This window comes from Camarhynchus parvulus, chromosome 3 (genome assembly GCF_901933205.1).
Source record: "Camarhynchus parvulus chromosome 3, STF_HiC, whole genome shotgun sequence".
In the NCBI taxonomy this organism is placed as follows: Eukaryota; Metazoa; Chordata; class Aves; order Passeriformes; family Thraupidae; genus Camarhynchus; species Camarhynchus parvulus.
The window spans coordinates 62776604-62796322 of NC_044573.1; the positions used below are offsets into that span (position 1 = coordinate 62776604).

At 33.7% G+C, this 19719-nt stretch overlaps 1 protein-coding gene across 4 annotated transcripts in view; it reads left to right on the top strand.

Moving 5' to 3' along the window:
* TBC1D32 (TBC1 domain family member 32) overlaps positions 1 to 19719 on the top strand; it is a 74063-nt gene that overhangs the window by 15975 nt on the left and 38369 nt on the right. For all 4 annotated transcript variants that reach the window (XM_030945868.1, XM_030945871.1, XM_030945869.1 and 1 more), the window contains 9 exons: positions 73 to 215; positions 929 to 1053; positions 1971 to 2172; positions 5764 to 5846; positions 7429 to 7567; positions 8077 to 8164; positions 9628 to 9746; positions 10342 to 10458; positions 13905 to 13993. In XM_030945868.1, the coding sequence (XP_030801728.1) occupies positions 73 to 215; positions 929 to 1053; positions 1971 to 2172; positions 5764 to 5846; positions 7429 to 7567; positions 8077 to 8164; positions 9628 to 9746; positions 10342 to 10458; positions 13905 to 13993 (1105 nt within the window). The remainder of the gene's footprint in view (positions 1 to 72; positions 216 to 928; positions 1054 to 1970; positions 2173 to 5763; positions 5847 to 7428; positions 7568 to 8076; positions 8165 to 9627; positions 9747 to 10341; positions 10459 to 13904; positions 13994 to 19719) is intronic.

Below are 19719 nucleotides of genomic sequence, written 5' to 3' on the forward strand. Positions count from 1 at the left end.
AGCAACTACATAAGTCATACAGAGGTATTTGTGTACCTTAAAATATAAATAAATATTTCTTGTGTTCACCAGAAAATTATTCTCCAGAAAGTCTTGTTATGGAGATTCTGCAGGTTTTTTGTGATCAAACAGGATGTGCTGCTGAATGTTTGTATACAGACACAGTGATAGATGCCCTGCTCCATCCCGTTCAAAGTTTGCTGAATGGCACAGAGGTTTGTAATAATCTTCCAAATGATTTTTACATGTATAGAATATTACACTTTATCCGTATTTTCTATGTAGAAGGTTTATTTACTCACATAATGTGGTAACTTCTGTGGTATTTTATACATTGACTATCATAGTGTGCATTGAATAGTTTAGTCCGTTACTGTGATTGATTGACATGGAAGTCTTGTGAATAGTAGCAAAAATTGTGCCGTAGTGAGACTGTTTCCTTGGGAAAAAACACACTGTTTAATTTTTTTCATTGGTTTTGGCTTTTTTCTGTTGTCACTTGGATATTTTGTGGATGAATATTTTCTCTACCTTCTATTTGAAAGGCAGCCTACTTTTATTTTTTAATTCAGTTGGCAACGTGTAAGTTAGGTGTTCTCAATAATTCACGTAAATAAAATATATAATTCTCCATGGAAAGCTACTATTTTCTGGATTGATAAAAGAAAAAAGGTGTTTTTCTCTTTTTTTTTTGTTTTTTTTTTCTTGTAAACATTTTTATAACGATTATGAAAATATTGGGAATTAGTGCCCTTTGTGATGAAGATTTCTGTGTAATGACATTTGAACATAAGCTGTTAACTTACTATGTTTAAGACGTTAAGAAAGGTGACCTTCAGGTTGTGCATACCTAAGACAGACTTGAAAAAACAGCTTTCATAAAACCATTGAATTTGAAGCTTCTTTTTTATTTTCCTCTTCCAAATAGGTGTATATAAACTGCCTTGAATCCACTTTACTTGATGTAGCTGATATTTTGGCAAGGATTGCTGCTTCAGAAGATGGTCTTTCTCTTCTTCTTTATGGAGAAAATGAAAAAAATGCCAAAGACATGTAAGAGTGCATTAATGGATGGTATTAGTGAGCACTTCAATGAATTGCATTGCTCTTATGAGACTCGTTTGCTCATCTTTCATTTATCTATAACGTGATACTTTTTGGTTTTGTTTGAGTAAAATATCTGATTATAAATTAAAGTAGTAAGTGTTTTATAACATTTATGAGGGAGATCTTTACGTGTAGAACCAGATGAAATGACAAGGTAAAGAAATGCTAATAATAAGGGAGATTTTCATGTTTTTCTTCTTTTTCTAATTCATGTGAGAGCTTTCCTTTCTCTGAATATAGTTCCATTATATTTGTAGTGTTACTTTTCAGTCCAAAGGCCTCTCTTCTTCAATTTTCTTTGTTTGATTTTAGAATAAGTATTTAAACTAACCAAATTTATTGAAAGAATAGATTTAATGTAGCATTCACATTTCAGTACATCTAGTAGAGACAGATCTTGGATAAGAAGCTGCCATGTGTAACATTGTACCTAGCTTAGGATCAGTGTGCTGCTATGGGTCAAATATAGTTAGCTGATGCTAAAACTTGTAACAGCAGTAAAACTGAGATGAGCCTTTGAAAACAGCTAAGCTGCAGGTCATGAAAATGTTTGGAATGTACATCTTCTAAGTGGAGAAATCTCCAAGTTGTCTTTCCAACTGGACTCCTGTGAAACCTGTCTGTGTAGTTCACGGTCCTGTGGGTTATGTGGAAGGCAATGGATGTATTTTTGCATTGCATAGAGCTATTTGCCAAGATGACATAAGTTTCTGTAAGTTCTAACATAGTTTGTCCCTCTGTAGTGGATCATAGTCTCTTTCCGAAGCTTCTTTTCCCCAAAAAATTTTAAATAAGTTTAGTCAGAGGATTTGTTTCAAGGCTTACTACAAAACAAAATTTTAAACGTATTATTTTATTTCTAGTCCTACAGCTGCTCATGTACTTGTTCAGTTCACAAAGAAACTTCTTCATGATGACATTTCTCTTTTATCTGGATCTGAGTTTATGCCAGTTGTTAAAGGAGCTTTCATTTTTGTATGCCGTCAAATGTACAGAACTTGTGAAGGCCTACAGATGCTAATTCCTTATGGCTTGCATGAATCTATTGCAGAGGCCTGGAGAAAGGTAAATTTTGCTTTTTGATTGGGAAAAATCTTACTGTGAGAGGTTCAGCTTGTGTAATAATTGTTCTTATAGGTTAATTATTTTTAAGCAGTTAAATAGTACTTGAAAATGTTGTAAAAATGAAGTTCTACTTGCAAATTTTCCTTCTGAATGTGAACCTAGCAGAAATTTAATTTGAGACTTCTGTGCCTAAGATTAAAACAGGAAGTTTTGATGCATTGGTAGACCTGCCATTCATTGTCCTTGATGGTAGAAGTCACTTGATGTCATGATAACCACTGACCACCACAGATCTTGCCTTCATTCTTGGTTTGGGATATTTTGAAGGAAAATACTCCTGAGATGTGCTCTTATCAAATTTTAGTTAAACTGGTTTGTGTCAGGTGGGAGATACAGAGAAAAAAATAGCAGATTGCAATTATTTGTTAAATAGTGAGGTGACATTGAAGTATTCTCTAGAGACCATAGTGAAAAGTGCCAGGCAGGAGTTTTTGTCTTACCTGTGTACATGGATTTGTTATGAAGTTTAGATTGTACTTTAACTTCAGTTTGATTGCTAGTGTGGTGTTTTTTCTGCATGAAGGAGCTTGAATCCAACAGTTCTGTGTGTTTTGCTTTCTGTTATCACAGTATAACAGAATGGGGAAGATGGGAAGGGACCATAGTGGGTCTACTGGTCCAACCTCCCAGCTCAAGCAGGGTAATCCTATAAAACATGGCACAGGATTGTGTCCAGAGGGTTCTTCAGTGTCTCCAGTGGGGGAGACTCCACAACCTCTCTGGGTAATCTGGTCTAGTTCACCTGCGCAGTAAGTAAGTTCTTTCTCATGTTCAGGTGCATCAGATTCTGCCCATTCTGGTTTTGTGCATCAGATTCTGCCCACTGTCTCTTGTCCTGTTGCTTGGCACCACTGAGAAGAGCCTGAGTCCCTCCTCTTGACACCCTCCTTTTAGATACTGACAGATACTGATGAGATCCCCTCTCAGTCATCTCTTCTCAAGACTGAACAGGCCCATCTCTCTCAGCCTTGCTTCATAAAAGATGATATTCCAGTGCCTCATCATCATCAGTTCTATTTTCATTGTTCTGAAAGTCACATGCAGTGTGAAAATCCTTGTGTATTGTAAAAAATTACTTAAGATGGAGAAATGATGGCAGATCCTGCAAATGCAGTTTTCAAAATCTCAACTTTGGCTTCCAGCTTAACTGAAAGCATATTTAAACTGTAGATATTAGGATTCATAGTGGAAAACCAAAGCCTAGCTGTATTATTCACTTTACCTTGAAAAATAGGACTATCTTTTTATATCTTAGAGAGGGATCAGATCAAGCTAGAACGAAGAATGGACTAAAAAACTAAATTTGGTTTCTTTTCTGGAGGCAAGGAAGTGGGAGGGAAAATGAATGCAAGGGAAAAGAATGGAAGAGCTTCTCTTCCTTCTTGTATGCTTCTACTGTATGCTTTTATTATGATGACATATTTTAAAGATACAGTCACAATGTCAACTAAGGCAGAAAATACTAGAGGGGAGAACATGAATAGAAGGTACTTAAATCACCAATTTGAAGGTAATTCTGACTGTTTCATATATTAATACTGCCACAAAGCCATACATTGTCTTGAAAATAAAATATATTATTACAAAAAATCATAATTACATCACAGTAGATTTTGTTTCTCATCAAAGAATGTTGGTTTTGAGACTTATGTTATTCCTTGCATTGAAAACCCGACGATTTTTATTGAATTAAGGAGCTTAGTTCACTTGATCCATGCTGTAATTTACGTAACTCAGCAATCTTTTTTTTGATGCTTTCCTATTGTGTAACTTGTCAGTCTTACTCCAACTAGCCTCTTAGTCTATTGAATGTTGATCACAGGCCAGAGTGTTAAAAGCTTTTGATGGGCATTTCCAGTTATTTCCTCTATAAAACACAGCATTTACACTTTGTACAAAAGACTTCTTTCCATGTTAAATCCCTTATTAAGGTATAGAACATAATTTAGTAGACAAATTGTCTTGACATGTAAAAGATAAGTAGACTGAATGTGTTGAGTGAAAACAAAGTTTACCCTACAAAATGCTATTTCTTCACTTCACTTTGATAGTCAGATATAAACTGGAGTAGAATCAATATATTCTTGACTTTAATATTCAACAAGCTATTACAGCAAAGTCAACTCCATCATCTTACTACTTTTCAAATTATTTTCTGTCATTTTTCAATTTTAAAATGCATGAAGTTTATAAAATATCATGCCATTTATAGTGTAGCAAAACCAGTGGACTATGGTGGATTCTTTCCAAGCCGAAGTGTGAATTTTTTAATGGCGGGACTGGTAATTTGTATCCTTTTCTTTTACATGTCTCCTGGAGTTTTAAGACTGATGGAGAAAGAAATTATTTTTTTCTCAGTAGATTCTGATTAAATTCTGAGAGAGAATTTATAAAGATGATAATAAAAGGGGAACAACAGATCCAGTATGATTGACTAGTTGAATAATCTTTTGTTGATTTTTTACATCACATTTATAAGGTAGTAAATTAATAACTTCTCACTTTTATTTCAATGATGTAATTTGCTTTTTATCCCATAAACATAAAACAACTGAAATAATTTTGAATATGCATTCTTTCATGCCAGGTATTTTAAAATATAATTTAAATGTTCAAATATAAAAATATTTATATATTTATGTCTAACTCCAATGACACCCATATCAATAGAGATAAATTTATATAATTTATAAATAAATAAAATAAAAAGTGGCAGAATTAATAAGTTTTGCATGGTGACTTCAGAGGCTGTTATTTCCATTACCTGTGACAGAAACAGAGTAAAAAGCTGTGTTACAATTTTTTCTTTTTTTCCTTCTTTACTTTTAAATACCAGTTTTTGATTTGGCAGTCTCCAGCTGGAAATAAAGAGGTTTATTTAAGAATTCTAATAAAAAAAAATTAAAATGTACTAGCTTTACAATTGTTTATACCCAAGGAAGAAGTAAAAAAATAAGCTTTTCTGGAATAAAAACAATATAAAGGAATAGTGTATTCTGTACCAAAGACTGGACTATAACCAGATCACTGTGGTTTTTTGTCTTTTGTATATAACAAGAAAATGAATTAGATCTAGAGTTTAAAAATGCTGTAAATAAACATTAACGTGTGGCCGCAGCTCTCTTCACAGACAGCAGCAGGCACAACCTTCCCAGGATTTCTCCTGGGGAAGGCAGTGAGAAAGCTCAGAGAAAGAAGAGAAAACAATTCTTATCTCTATTTGCTGCGCCTGTTGTTTGGCACACGTGGAATGTGTTATGGAAATAGTTTGCCAAAAGTGATTTCTTAATTGGACACTGGTGTTGGTTGTTTTGACTGATTGACCAATTAGGTCAAAGCTGCATCGTGACTGTCTGAAGAAGGGTCATGGGTTTTTTCTTGAATATAGTTTAGTATAGTAGTGTAGTATAGTATAGCTTAATAAAGCAATTGTTCAGCCTTCTGACTCTTGGAGTCACTGCATGTCATTCCCTAGCAGGGGGACATCTGGCATCAATATTAAGGAGGTGTTTATTTGGTTTTGTTTTACAGACAAGTTTGCTTTCAGAAAGAGTACCTACTCCTGTAACTGATGCAGACTCCACTTCATCAATAAGTCAAGAATCAAAAACCAGGTAACTTGGTACTTAATTTATGCACATGTATGAGTGTGAACACAAACTGCTGCTTTAATTACAATTGAAACATCTTGTAACCCCATGTCTTTGTTGTAGTCTGATTCCAGCTGGCAACTAAATACTGCACAGCCATTTGCATCCCAATAGCATGGAGAGGGGAATCAGGAAAATAAAAGGGTTGAGATACAAACAGTCTAGTAATTTAAACAAAATAAAATATAGTAATACTAATAATAGTAATGCTACGAATGGTAATGATAACATTAATAGTAATGAAAAGGAGAGAGAGAAGTAGCACACAAGAGAAACAAATGACACACAACTCAATTGCTCCTCACCCTCTGACTGATGCCCAGTTCGTCTCTTAACAGTGATTTTGGCCAACTTTCTAGCCAGCTTCCTGCAGTTTATGTACTAAGCATGACTTCCCATGCTATGGAATATCCCCTTGGCCAGTTTGGCTCAGCTCTCCTGGTTGTGCTCTCTTACGGTTTTGTGCGTACCTGCTCATTTGCAGAGCATGGGAAACTGGAAAGTTCTTGACTTTGAGAAGTGTTACTTGGGAACAACTAAAATATCAGTGTGTTACCAATCTTATTCTTGTCCTAAATCCAAAAAAACCAGCACTTTACCAGGTACTTCGAAGAAAACACACTCTATCCGAGCCAAACCCAGGACAGTCTTCTTTGCCAAAAGGATAGTGCCAAAAGGACCTATCCTAGCATAGGTCTCAATAGAGCTACAAAATTCTTCCTGACCTTTGAGAACTTCCTTGGCTTAGAGTGGTGTCTGATCTATGTAAAATTGACTTATAGTTGATTCTCTCTGACTAAAGAATTTGGTTGGAGGAAAATGTGAGTTAGAAAGCACAGAACAAAATAGCTATCTTATGCCTTTGATGTGGTGCTAATTTAAAATAGTGCTCTGCTGAATCATATTTACACCTTCAAAATACTATGTAGCAATCTACATATATTATGTAGATTGGCAGCATTTTGGCTGATACCAAGTGAAAAGTGTCCTTCCTTTTATACTGAAACTTAATGTCCCTTTACAGAAGTTTATATTCATTAAGATGATAAATATGCAAGTATTTGGGAGTCTGAAAATTCAGGACAATGATGATTTTCCATTTACTTCTCTTATTATGTGAAGCTATTGAGTAAATATAGCACCTTTCTTCATAATTCCATACCAAGTTTTAGCAGGAACCTTTAGCTCCTCAAATGTGAGTCCCTCATAGAGTTTTTACATTGTTGGGAAATTCTGTGCCTGTTTTGCCAACATGTAACTGCCATGTTAATATCTTAAGACTGCATAGAGTCAGACTGTAAGTCATACATATGTTTACGGATATCACAGGTTTGCTGCACTGAGTTTGAATGTTCACATAAAATGCAGTCTGGTATATTATCTTTTTCCCCAAATGCTTTTTTAAATCTAGCATAAGCTTATAAATTAAGCATAGAGTACAGTGAGTAAAGTACTATTGTTTCTCAAAGTTAAGAATTGTACTTTTTTCTTTTTTCCCATGCTATTTTACATATAGTTTTTAATCACTCTTTTGTTACTCTTGCAGCTTGTTATGGGAAGAGACTTTGTTAGATGCCTTGCTAAATTTTTCAACCACACCCAAAGGACTATTTCTGCTTCATAGTACAGATGCCATGAATGACTGTGTGAACTTTATGTTTAACAGTTTATCAAAAAAAATTCAGGTAAGCATTGCAGTCTTTGTAGTTTATGTTTTACTGTAAAGTTTGAAATGCTAGAAAATTTTTTTTTCTTTTCTTCTAAGTGCAAATTTTCTTAGACAATGTTGGTAGGTCATGTTGAAATCTAAATATGCTAGACAAAGCTTGAAATATAAACAAAAAATCAGAGAATGTGCATTCTTAGTCAGATAATGTGCAAAAAAGTAATGCCAAACGCATCTTACTGAATGTGTACAAAATCATTATAATACTAATGTTTTTATTTCTCATATTGCATGTCTCAACCACAGTATTTTATGTTTAAATTTTTATAAGATACTTGATAAAGATGTTTGGTTAGGAATCTGACCCTGGTAAGTCTGTAGAGGATAATAGCTATGAATTGTTCAAATCTAAACATAAAATTGATTAAATTCTGTAAACAAATGTAAGAAAGCTCAATATTTAAGAGATCATTTGAGAGTTTCATGTCTTCTGAATAACTAACACTGCACTTTTATACTTATCAACAGACAAATGAATATGAAGATTTTGGTAATAGAATCATTGTTACACAAATGGCAACAACACCAATGGCTGCAGTGGCTCTGCAGAATTCAGGTAAATTGCAGGATGATGTTATTATGAATAATTGCATGCTGTAGTCCTTCATTTTGAAAAAAGACAGTGGGAAAGATGTTAAAAAAAGATGAACTGTGTAAAATAATTACACAGTATAACCAAAAACTCCTAAATATTTGTTAATTATTTCTTGATGGAAATTAATTCTCTCAAGCTTTCAAATAATTCATTAATCTTGATGCAGAATTTTAGGGTTTATTTTATTTTTCCTTCTGATATTATGCAAAATCTTTACTTCACTAATTTGGATTTCCAGAAATTTCCTGTATATGTGTGAAGACATCTGTACTGTTTAAAAATAAGTTTGCAGGTGCTTCTTATTGATCTGCAGATCAGAATTAATAACTGTTGATGTCTGTAATTTTTACGTACATTTCCATGGTTACTGACTGCTCAAAGGGTGAGGAACTGCAAGGGCCTGAATGTCATAGGTGAAGTTACGCATTAGTGAGATGTAAAAGAAATTGTGGTGTGAGAAGAATTGTCAATTCAGACAAAGTCCCTTCAGAGTCAATCTCAGATAATCCAACTGTTACCATATCATCAACAGTCCAGGTAGCCATTATATTAAAACTAGAATCTCATCAATAAAATGAAGGTAATATCTTAAGCTGCTAAGGAAGTCCATGAGGTACAAAAGTTGTAAATCGTCTCTCTGAGTATCTAGAAGGGGCTGGTGTTGACTGAAAGACTGTCAGAAAGGCAGGCAAATTCTGCCAGTCAAGGAAACTGATTGGTTTCTTACTTAGTTACTATTTATGCCTCTGGGATTTTTCACAAAGCAGGGAGCAGACCCACTGGGGAGTTACCCATCTGTCCTCTTGTAAGGTTTTCAGCCAAATTGCTTCTTATGGCCCTTTTATGCCCTTTGGCGTCAGAGACAACTGATACACCAAAAATAATCAGCATTGATTTTCAACCCTTACATTTGAAGATTTCAGAGTTAGAGCTCTCTTTCCTCTTCTATTTAAATATTTAACATTTTAAATTTTAACAATTTAAATTCAGCTAGTAGTGCTTCTCTTAAAGTTGGGGTTTTTCTAGTCCTTTTCACTGTGGTCTGTTATAATTTATTTATGAGTTATAGTGAATCTGTATTTTTAGAACCACAGAGACAATACTAGCTAAGCCTTGATCCATTGCAGTTAACTTTTTAAAGAAGGTCAGAAGCTCATTTACATAGAAGATATATGAATGTAATCCTACTCTAGTGTAATAGCCTTTGGAAACCATTGGTGCAGACTGTAGATTGAACATAAGCAGACTGCTCTGGAAAGGTAGTTTGGATTAAAGGATTGAGAATAGCAGGGATGGTAACCCTAAGACAATCTGTGTGGTGAAATTTCAGCCTTCGGTATAGAGAATTTTACAATCTTGGTTAGAATTGTGGTGTAAAATATTTCTAACATGAAACTCATGATTAGAACAAACATTTGTTTTAGGCTTTATAAAGGCACTTGTAACTGAATTGTGGGCTCTTTTGGAGTGTGGAAAAGATGATTCGAGAATAACCCAACCCAAATCTACTCCAGTTGACCCTATTGACCAAAGTTGTCAGAAGGTGAGAAATTATTTAATCTTATGTTTTTGTATGGAAAGAAACAGTGCTGTACTTCAGATAGGATGATGCATACCTTTCTGTAAATTTTTATTATACCTGCTTCTTGGCACATGTGTCAAAATTGGTATAATACACTAGTTAAATCATGACTGGTACAGGATTCTTATGTTGCATGGCTGTTCACAATGCCAAGGATTAACTATGAAATAATGATTAAAAATTATGGCAAAATGAAGTCTTAATGCTGGCCATCAGTTTATGTCCAGATTACTGTAATAAAATCAGGAATTTTAGATTTAAGATTATTCTTTGTCTCAAGATTTTAGAATTTAAGTGGTAATGAAATACTGTAATTTTCAAAATTGTATGTACAATATGATAGGTAATAGATATTTCAAACACTACTGCCCTTTTAGATTACACAGATGCCTACCAGGGTATGCAGTCTTATTTTGGACAGGTCTATTTATGTCAAGTTCAGCCTGTAAAGGATAAGAACAAAGTTAATGTAGATTGAAGATAATTGCTAACAGTTACTTGGTTGCACTTAACAGATTAATATTCCCTGTTGTCCCTCCTTTTTTTCTTTCTCTAGTCATTTTTGTTTCTGGTAAACATGCTCACTTACCCAGCAGTTTTTGAGCTCCTGAGTAAACGAGATATACCAAACAAACCCATGTACTCATTCCGTGAAGTACCCACAGATATAATTGTAAGTATTTTGAAGGAAAAATAATTCTGTGAAGATGTTTTTACCTGAGAAAATGTTTTTGCTATAAAAGGGAAAGTTTTTTTTCCTATTGAAAGATTTTGAATTTTTCTGCATTTTGTATTATATACAGCATGAGGGCAGTATATGCACATATCACTTCATATGAACCTAAATTTTCATTTTGAAATCTTAAAGATAATATAAATTTTGATGCCTAATTTAAAGATCATCTTTCCTGACTTGTGTTAGAATTCTGTTTTTTCAGAAAAAAAGTACTATAAATAATCATGTTAGTATGTGCATACAGTTACGTATGGGAAAATGTTGGAAAATATGTATACTTGTACTTTATACAGCATTACTCTATCACACTATCTGTGGATTTAAAAAGAATAAAAGAAAAAAAACCAAAACAAAATGAAAACACAAAAGTCTCACACCTCAGGCTATTTTTTAATAGGACACATAATTCACACAAAGAGAAAAATCGGTAATTGGAAAGCTACTGATTAAGTCAGTCTTCAGAGAAATAGCTTCACCATTTCTGTATTTAGTATTATTTTGTATTCAATCATTCTACTGCAGTCAATTATGGCTTTTTTCTCATCTACAAAGCACAGACAATTTGTGACCTTGTGTGGCAGTTAAAATCAGATTTTTTCCCTAATGAGTTAGCACTTTAAATTGCGGTTATGTTGAAGTGTTTGTCTAGCGTAGGCTCTGCATTGGTGATATTTTAAGTTGTTTAGACAGAGTTTATCATAATAGTGTATATTAGGTTTGGAAGGTATTTTGGGGTTCTTTTTTGCAATACTGTTTTGATGATTTCAAGAGGAAATTGCATGGCAAATTTCATTTTTCCAATCTACTCAATGCTAGTGTGTTCACCAATGGATAACTTTGTTCAGTTACCAAGTTTTTTAAGGAACTCAGAGTGAGGAAGATAGATGTATGCTGAAGATCAGAAGTATTTGAGAGCACTCAAATTGTGGTAGATCTCAAGAAGGATTTTTGCAACTTCTGAAAGCCAGGGTTATTTTAGCTTTAGAGGTGCTTGAGTATTTTTATGAAATTTTCTAGGTTTCTAGAAGTGACAATACTGATACAATTGTTCAAAGTTCCCTGAGGAGATAAAGATACTTTGGATGAGGTTTGCCTCAGTTAATTACTGTGCAGCAGTGGGTTTTGTGGGCCTAGCCATCCAAGATATGCCTAGATATGTAAGATAGGCATCCAAGATTATGTAGTTAACAGAAAGGAAATAGTCAGATCCTCTAATGTTAGTTTAATGTATAATGGCTGAGTCTAAGTTCTCAGAAAACTTCTGAAATTAAGAAGAGATACAGGTTTGTTATGAACATGTTTTTGGGCAGTGATTCCAGAAAGCAAAAGGTAAAAGATTTTGACTGGATATAACTACAAGAAGCAAAGTAAAAGCAACTTCTGTGCCACCAGAATATCTGATTGGAAGACGTAACTGCTTTGTGTGCCATATTTTTTCTCTGTTTCTGAATTGTGTCATGTTACCACAGAATGTGACTTGTTTATGCCAAACTATATTTGCTAATGCACAGAACTTAATCATTTTTGTGTATCCTTTATTTCTTGAATACCTGGGATTTAAACATTTTTACCTCCTTTATATTTTTATCTGACTAGCTGTATCATTGGCTGAACAGATTATCAGTTGAAAACAACTTTACAACTTTTAACTGTAGACTAATCAGGTTTTCATTTGTGCCCTTAGGAAAATTTTTCTTAATACATGCAAGATTTCTTTTTACTGTATTTGTAATTTAAAATTATTTTAAAGAATGGAACACATAAATGAGGATTTTCTACCTGCCTCCAGTCTTTGAGGGTTTCTGCAGTGTATATTTTCAGGGAAATCTAGTTTGGAAGGTACCCTCTAGACCTGTAGCTTTGAAAGACATTAGAAAAGGTGATTTTCTTCAGTGATTCTAGAGAATCTTAGATGGTTTGTCTTAGGTATTCAAAGTAGATGACATCTGACCTGCAATATTTAAGCTATGCTCTGTAGCTGAGCAGTGAAATTCTGTCCACAAATTTTTTGGATGTAATCCTGTGTTAGACCTTGTTCATTATCTTCCTTCCTAAAATCCCAAATCAGAGTTTAGTCTCCTTTCTGAGTAGTCCTCTCACTGTGCCTGCTCTTTGTACTCTTTTGCAGCTCCAAGCTTTGATTTATAAATGAGAGAAGGAAGATAACGCCAGAGAAATATCCCTTAGCATTTAACTGTTTGTATGCACAGATATCTGAAAAAAAATCTTAATTCCCAAACAAATAAATTGCTTGCATTATCAATTTTATGGACAGCCTTGAGATCCAAGTTGAGATTTTTAATTGAGAATTTTATTGTAAATATATTATGTGGAAAAAGCTGTCTCCCCCAGTGCCCCAGAAATCTAATAGGAAAACTATGCTTTCACCGTATTTTAAATAAGAGTACATGCTATGAAGGCAGTTTAATTTGAAAAGTTCTAGACTTTGGTTTTTTTCTGTTATGAGTTTTACTCATGATTTTTAGTTTTCTCCATTGAAAACCAGAGCTTTTGTTAATTTCATTAAATTATGGGTCTTAACTTTCCCTTCGTATCTTATTGAAATGACTGATTGATCTAATTAGGTGAATAATAGCTCCCTCTGCTGTCTCTGAAACTGTACTTCTAAAATGTGGAGAAAATAAAACTTTGTATTTAATCAAGATTAAATAAAGCTCATAAGGATTTTGTAATCTGTTTCTTGTGACCATAGCACAGCAATCTCTCTCTGACATGATAACAACACTGAACATGAACAATGTTTTTGTTCATTCCTTAGTTTTTTTAATGAAATAATTTTTTCAGAAGCAGTTTGCATGTGCAGTGAGCCAGAGGGGAAGATAACTGGGTTGGCTTTGTGGAAGAAGTGGGAAGCAGCCACAAGTCATTGTCTGCTACATGAGATGCTCCAAGATGAAAGGTGTAAGCCTCAACATCTGAGCCAAGCCTTGTTAAACCAAGACTAAATGGCTGTGTCTTGAAGCATGTAGTACTAACTGGTGTGAGAAGGGGTTATTATACTGAAGGAGTTGCTGTTCTCTTTATTAAAATAGACATGTGCACACTTCAAACATGCAAAAAAGTTTTAATTTTTTTTTAATGCTAAAGAAGAACTAGGATAGTTGACATGCAAGGATCTTTTGTATATTTATATTTTTAATAGATTTTTTTTCCTAACTTTCTACATGGTTAGGAAAGTTTTGCCATTTTTGCCTTCAATTTTGCTGTTGACTTTTGTATGGAAAACACATCCTGTTACAGAAATAATTTCAGTGTGTGTTTTAATAATAGCTTTCATTCAATAGTAAATATCCCTATGAAACTATGATGTGCATAAATTATAAAAGCCTACATAGTTTTTCACATTTCTCTTCCTTTGACAGGATATTATTGACAGGCTTATAATTTTGAACTCGGAAGCTAAAATTCATTCCTTATTCAATTATGAACAATCCCATATATTTGGTCTGAGGTAAGGTGCATGTTTTTTATTCTCTGGTCACATTAACTAAATAGGATATAATATGCTTGGATGTGTTACTTCTGACAAGATAACATTGTTTGGGTTTTATTATGTCTGAAGGTGAAATTCCCCCTTTTTTTACCATAAGAAGATTAAATGAAAAATGGCCCACAAAATAAGAACAGTGACAGATTTAAGCTTATTATCTGTAAATGGATATATTGTAATATGAGAAGCAGTGATAGAAATTGCATGTTATTTTGCCTACTTGACTGTAAAAACCAAGTTGTAAATCCACTGTACACCAAAATACCAAAATTATTTTTATTATGTTTATGTCATTTTGGTTTACGTAGTTTCCCCGTACTTAAAATTGTTTTTTAACTATTTGTTTAATTATGACCTATTTCACAAAAACCTAGTTTAAGGAGTGTAGCATTTGGTTCCAAATATTTCTAGAACCTAAAGGTACACTTAAAAGATGCTCACACTGTTATGCTCATGTATTGTAATATTTAGTGCTTTATAATTTTAACATAGAAATTAGTTTCTGCATTTTTATTCTGTTTTCCAAGGATGACTATATAAATCCTTGAATTTGCGTTTTTGTTGGGAACTTATTATAGACAGTTGAAATAAAAACCTATTGGATTGTACTTCATAATATAGAAAACTTTGATTACCTTTCTTGAGCAAGATATAGCCCAACTGATTAAGTTCTGAAACGTTAGCTTTTTGCAGCTATATTTATACTTTAATATCACAATTAAATTATTTCATACTATATACGAATGACCATAAGATACAGTACAATTTGTTGATAAGGATGAGCATAGAGATGAACAATGGCAGAGATTGGAGTTGGGAGATGTATATGATTTTGTCATACAAATCAGAAGTTATAAATGCTGTTTTGGAGGAAATCACTAGTTTATATAGGAATAAGAAGTCTTAAGATGAAATTTGAAAAAAAAATGTTTTTCATTTAGGATTAGACTGACTCCATAGAAAACTTGACAGAATTGACATTGACTTAATTAGGATCAAGAGAAAATGAGATGTTTTACAGTTTAAGATAAAGAGTGGTTGGGCCCTGGAACAGGCTCCCCGGGGAAGTGATAAAAGCACCAAGCCTGACAGAGTTAAAAAAAACATTTGGACAGCAGTCTCAGGCATGTTCTGTGATTCTTGGGGTGTCCTAGGGGTGCAGGCCCGGAGTTGGACTAGATCCTGATGGGTTCCTTCTAACTCAGGATTTGCAGTATTAAGACTTATTTAGAGTATTAAGACTTGCAAATAACTGTGGTCTGTCTTACCTGAACATGAGAGGTGTACAGTTCATTTCAAAGTTCTGTGATCTTTCCTGTGAGTGCTGCTGACTGCAGACATCCATGTTCTGTAAAATGAACCTTGCCTTGTGTAGTTGATTTGCTCCTTGGCCAAATTCCATCAAGAGTTCTAAGTTCAGCAGGAGTTATACCAAATAATATTAGATGCTTAACAGATCTGAAAATGTGGAAATTATAGCAAAAGATCTAATTTCTCTTTGCTGTTCTGTAGAAATTAAATATTTAGGTGATAATTGCAGCATTGAAAAACAGCATGATTTTGTGAAGCAATTGTCTGGAAGTATTTCTGCTAGACTTAATACCAATAATACAGCCAAAGCCACATTCTTTTAATTGTTCACAGATCTACACAGCCATACACTATATATGTGGCTCAACTCAACCCATAGTTGAGTGCTGAACTTCAGATGTCTTTAACTTACAGTGTTATACTGTGAGGTCCTGCTTTTCTTGTTCAAAACAGTTACACATGTACTTGATTGTTAAACAACTTCTGCTCAATTTAGAACTACATTTTCCTTCGTGTGTATACTGAGCTTCAGTGTCTTAAATTATTTTGGTTATTAGGTGTGCAATTGCATATAAAGCATAAAATACATAGGTATTTCCACAGTCTGTCTAATCCAAAATGCACAGGTGTTTGGGATATTTATGTTTGTAATGTTATTATTGCATTTTCTGGTGGATAGTTTTCTTCATTTTGAATAAGTGTGAATTCTGAATTTCAATTTTGAAGGGCAGTCTGGTAGAGGCTTTGCTGTCAACTTCACTTTTCAAGCTTAACCACTGTAAAGTGGTATGCATGTAGTAGAAAGCAAAGGGAAAAAAACATAGGGAAGCAAAATAGGGTGTGCGTAGCCAATATCTCTTAGTCTTTAAAGAATACTCCCTATGTTGCATTCATATAGATTAGGGTTTGTGTGGTCAAGGGTGAAATACTCAGTTCCACCACAAGCTGCAGCTAATTTCAAATCTGTGGTTCCTTTGGTCTTCTTCTTGTTGTTACTCTTTGATTTTGTTAGGGGTTTTTTGTTTGTTTGTTTGGGTTTTTGTTTTGGTTTGGTTTTTTGTTTGGTTTTTTATTTGTTTGTTTTTAGTTACTTGGAAGTGTCTTTGCCTAGAATGATTCTTCAGTAGTTTCAGACAGTGATCTGGTATTCCATTAATTGAATCTATTATGTGTTCTTGTGATGAGATTTGTTCACTTGAATGTCCTTTTAAGGCTAACTGGAAGAAAAAAAGGTGTTATTATCATTATTATTATTATTATTATTTATTTATTAAAGGGAAATCTGAGGCAAAAAGTTGGAGATAGGAATAGAAATGTCAAAGTATATAGACAGTTCCTAATTTGTCCATAGAAAGATTTTCAAACTGTCAGTTCAGCTTTTAGTTTCAAAGCAGACTTACACTTATTTAGAATAGAGAAGTCTCCCAGTTGGCCAATATGAGTTGATAAAAGAATACTGAAGACTGTCTCAGATGCTCTTTTGTACAGGCTGAAAATCTGGATGCACAGGAGCTAATGCAGAAATTCTCAGTGGTCTTTCTGTTGTAGAAGGTTCTGAACTTGCCATCAGAGCACAAATCCTACAGAAAGGAAATTAAGAGCAGTAATTAAAGCAATATTTTTTTAACATACTAAACAGAGAGTATTTTCTTAGTTTAATGATCAGCTTTATTTCTCCGATATGAGTATACCCATAAATCTAATTTTAGAAGATATTGCATATGAGAAATAACAGTTTTCTTAAAATGTGACACTAGAAGTCTTTACCACCTCCCTGTTGAGGCCAAGCTCTTTGAAGAGCTCTCTGTCTCTAACTTACATTGAAAAGGAATTTTTCAGATTAATGATATTATGTATTATAAACTCAATTTGTCTAGTATTTCAGTACAGTAAATGCACTCATGAGTTTTTACAGCCTGCCAAGAAAATATATGCATAATATATATATTTTCAAAGTCTTTGCCTGAAGGATTATTCAGCCATTTACATATTGCTGTTCTCTCTATTCAGAAAATAGGTTTTCTGTTAATGTTAGTGGCACTGTTTTGTTAGCTGGATTAAAGTGTGGCAGAGTAAGAATTTCTAGCTTTGATAATCAGGTGCCTGTCTCTAAACAGTATCAATACCCCAAAAGAAATCAGAAAATACTCAATTAGTGTTGCTTGGCCTGAGTAAAAAACAGAAGGAGAAATAACATTACTGGAATATGCCTAGACTGTGGGTAGTGGTAGGGGATAAGAGTTGGTTTACAGGCAGATTTGCAAAAATTCGCTTTTACTTAATAGAGTACTTTTATAACAGACTGTTCTTGGAATCTCTTTTTTGTGCATATATGATAAAATGGCAGTAAGGGGCATTTGAATACTTTAAAGAGGAGAATTATACCTTTTTTTTTCCTTTGGCTATCTTTTTTTCTTTCCTCAGTGGCTTATTTTGAGCATAAATCAATAAAACTCCTAAATATTGTGAAGTCAAAAGATCTTTTGTATGTACATTCTGAATCAGAAGGACCTTTGTTAGCTCCACATTTGTTCACTGAGGTGCCTCCTGCTAGTGAGCATCAAGTGACTCTGTTAAAGAGTTTGACCTTCTGCAGGGAAATGCCTGGGAAATTCTGAGGGTAAACCATTTTCCTTCAGATATGCAAATTGTGACTGTTTAATTTTAAAGATTCAATGTGTTTGCCTGTCATTAGAGATATCTGAAGATAACCCATTTTGTAGAAGTGTAATTGGAACTGCAATGGAAAATAGATTGTTTTAGGTTTCTCTAAGGCAAGGCTGAAAATCCAGTATTTATTACAACACTCTGTGTGAATAAATGCATTTCTTTTTCTGTGGAATTAAAGAAAATTGTAAATATTATTCTAAGTCATATGCTCATCTATATCAGCCTCAGGATTGTAAATCTACTGTCTGATGCAAATAGAAAAATAATATTGGCTTGTTATTTTCAGATTTGTGTAATAAAGATTTTGACATTGTTAGGTCACATTTTCTTTGTCATATAAAATATTATGGTGAATATGTTTTTTGTTTATGTTTTCTTGCTTACCAAGTGAGTGCAGAGAATTATAAAAATGCATTGTATCTATTTCTGTTGCCCTAAAAAACTAGCAGAGAAAGCTTCAGGAAAGAAAATTTCAATGGCTTATACTTTACTGACATCAAAATCAATCAGCATCTTGAAATTTACCTTAAAGCAGTACATATCTGTCAAAATTTAATCTAGAACATTCCAGTGAAATCCAGGTGAATGAATTAAATGAAAAAAAAGGTGATAGGCAAAAGATAACTTTGTGAGTTTAGGAAATACAAATAATAAATGTTCCTGCATTCTTCTCCATTACTTTTGTCAACTGCACTGTAAACACCCCCCTTATATAATAGCATTTTAATAGTGAGGTAGCCTCAGCATATGAAATAGGTCATTCCTTAATTTTACTTGCATTATGTGTATTATTATTAAAAGAATGTGTGATTTTAATGATTGCAACACAGTACTGTTTATATTTAGTCTCTCTTTTCCTTTCTCTGTATGAAAAAGCATCATGAGTAGCAAAATCCAAAGGTAAAAGGGGACAGGGTCTGGATTAACAGTGACTACTAATGATAGGGATTTGCAACAGGATTATGTGAGAATGCTTCCACTTTATCTGTGATCATGTAGTTACACAGTTTATTCAATTTTTTGCTAACTTATAATTTAATAGAAGTTCATTAGGTTTATTAATTTAAAACAATTATTAATAAATTAGGAACAGTAGATTCTGTGATCAGATTTCACTTGTTTGTTGACTTTTTTTTCTTAACTTAAAATTTTTCACTTCTGATCCTCTAGGCTGGCAAGTGATGCTCATGAAAAGCATTTTTATTTAGCTGGGGAAACTTTTATCATTAGCAATCACATTACATGTCATTTGTAGGTACATCGGGTAGCTGAAATGGTGTAGGCGTGCTTTTGCAAATCTTTTCATGTGGAAAATATTGTAAGGAATATGTTAGTCCCTGAGTTTTCTTTCTGGGAGAAACATGACTGCCCTGAGGTAGTAGTTTCCAGCACCTCAGGCACAAAAGGTGTAACTCCTGTATCCAGAAACTTTTTTTTTTTTTCCAAAACCGTGCATCATCCTCAGTGGAACAATTCAAAGCCTCAATCCTTTAGCTAGACCAAGTGCAGAGGCATCCTCTATCTGCTCATTGCTAGTGCCTTTTGTTCAGTTTACAAAGGCAGTATGCAAAACTATGCTTGGCTGAAGCTTCCAAATGCCCTTTGTGTTCCAACACTGAGTGGCTTTTGACTTCTTCAGGATTTTTTTGTTAGCCATAGCCTCTGTCTACTGTTTTGGCACTTCATAATAATTGCCATTCGCTGTT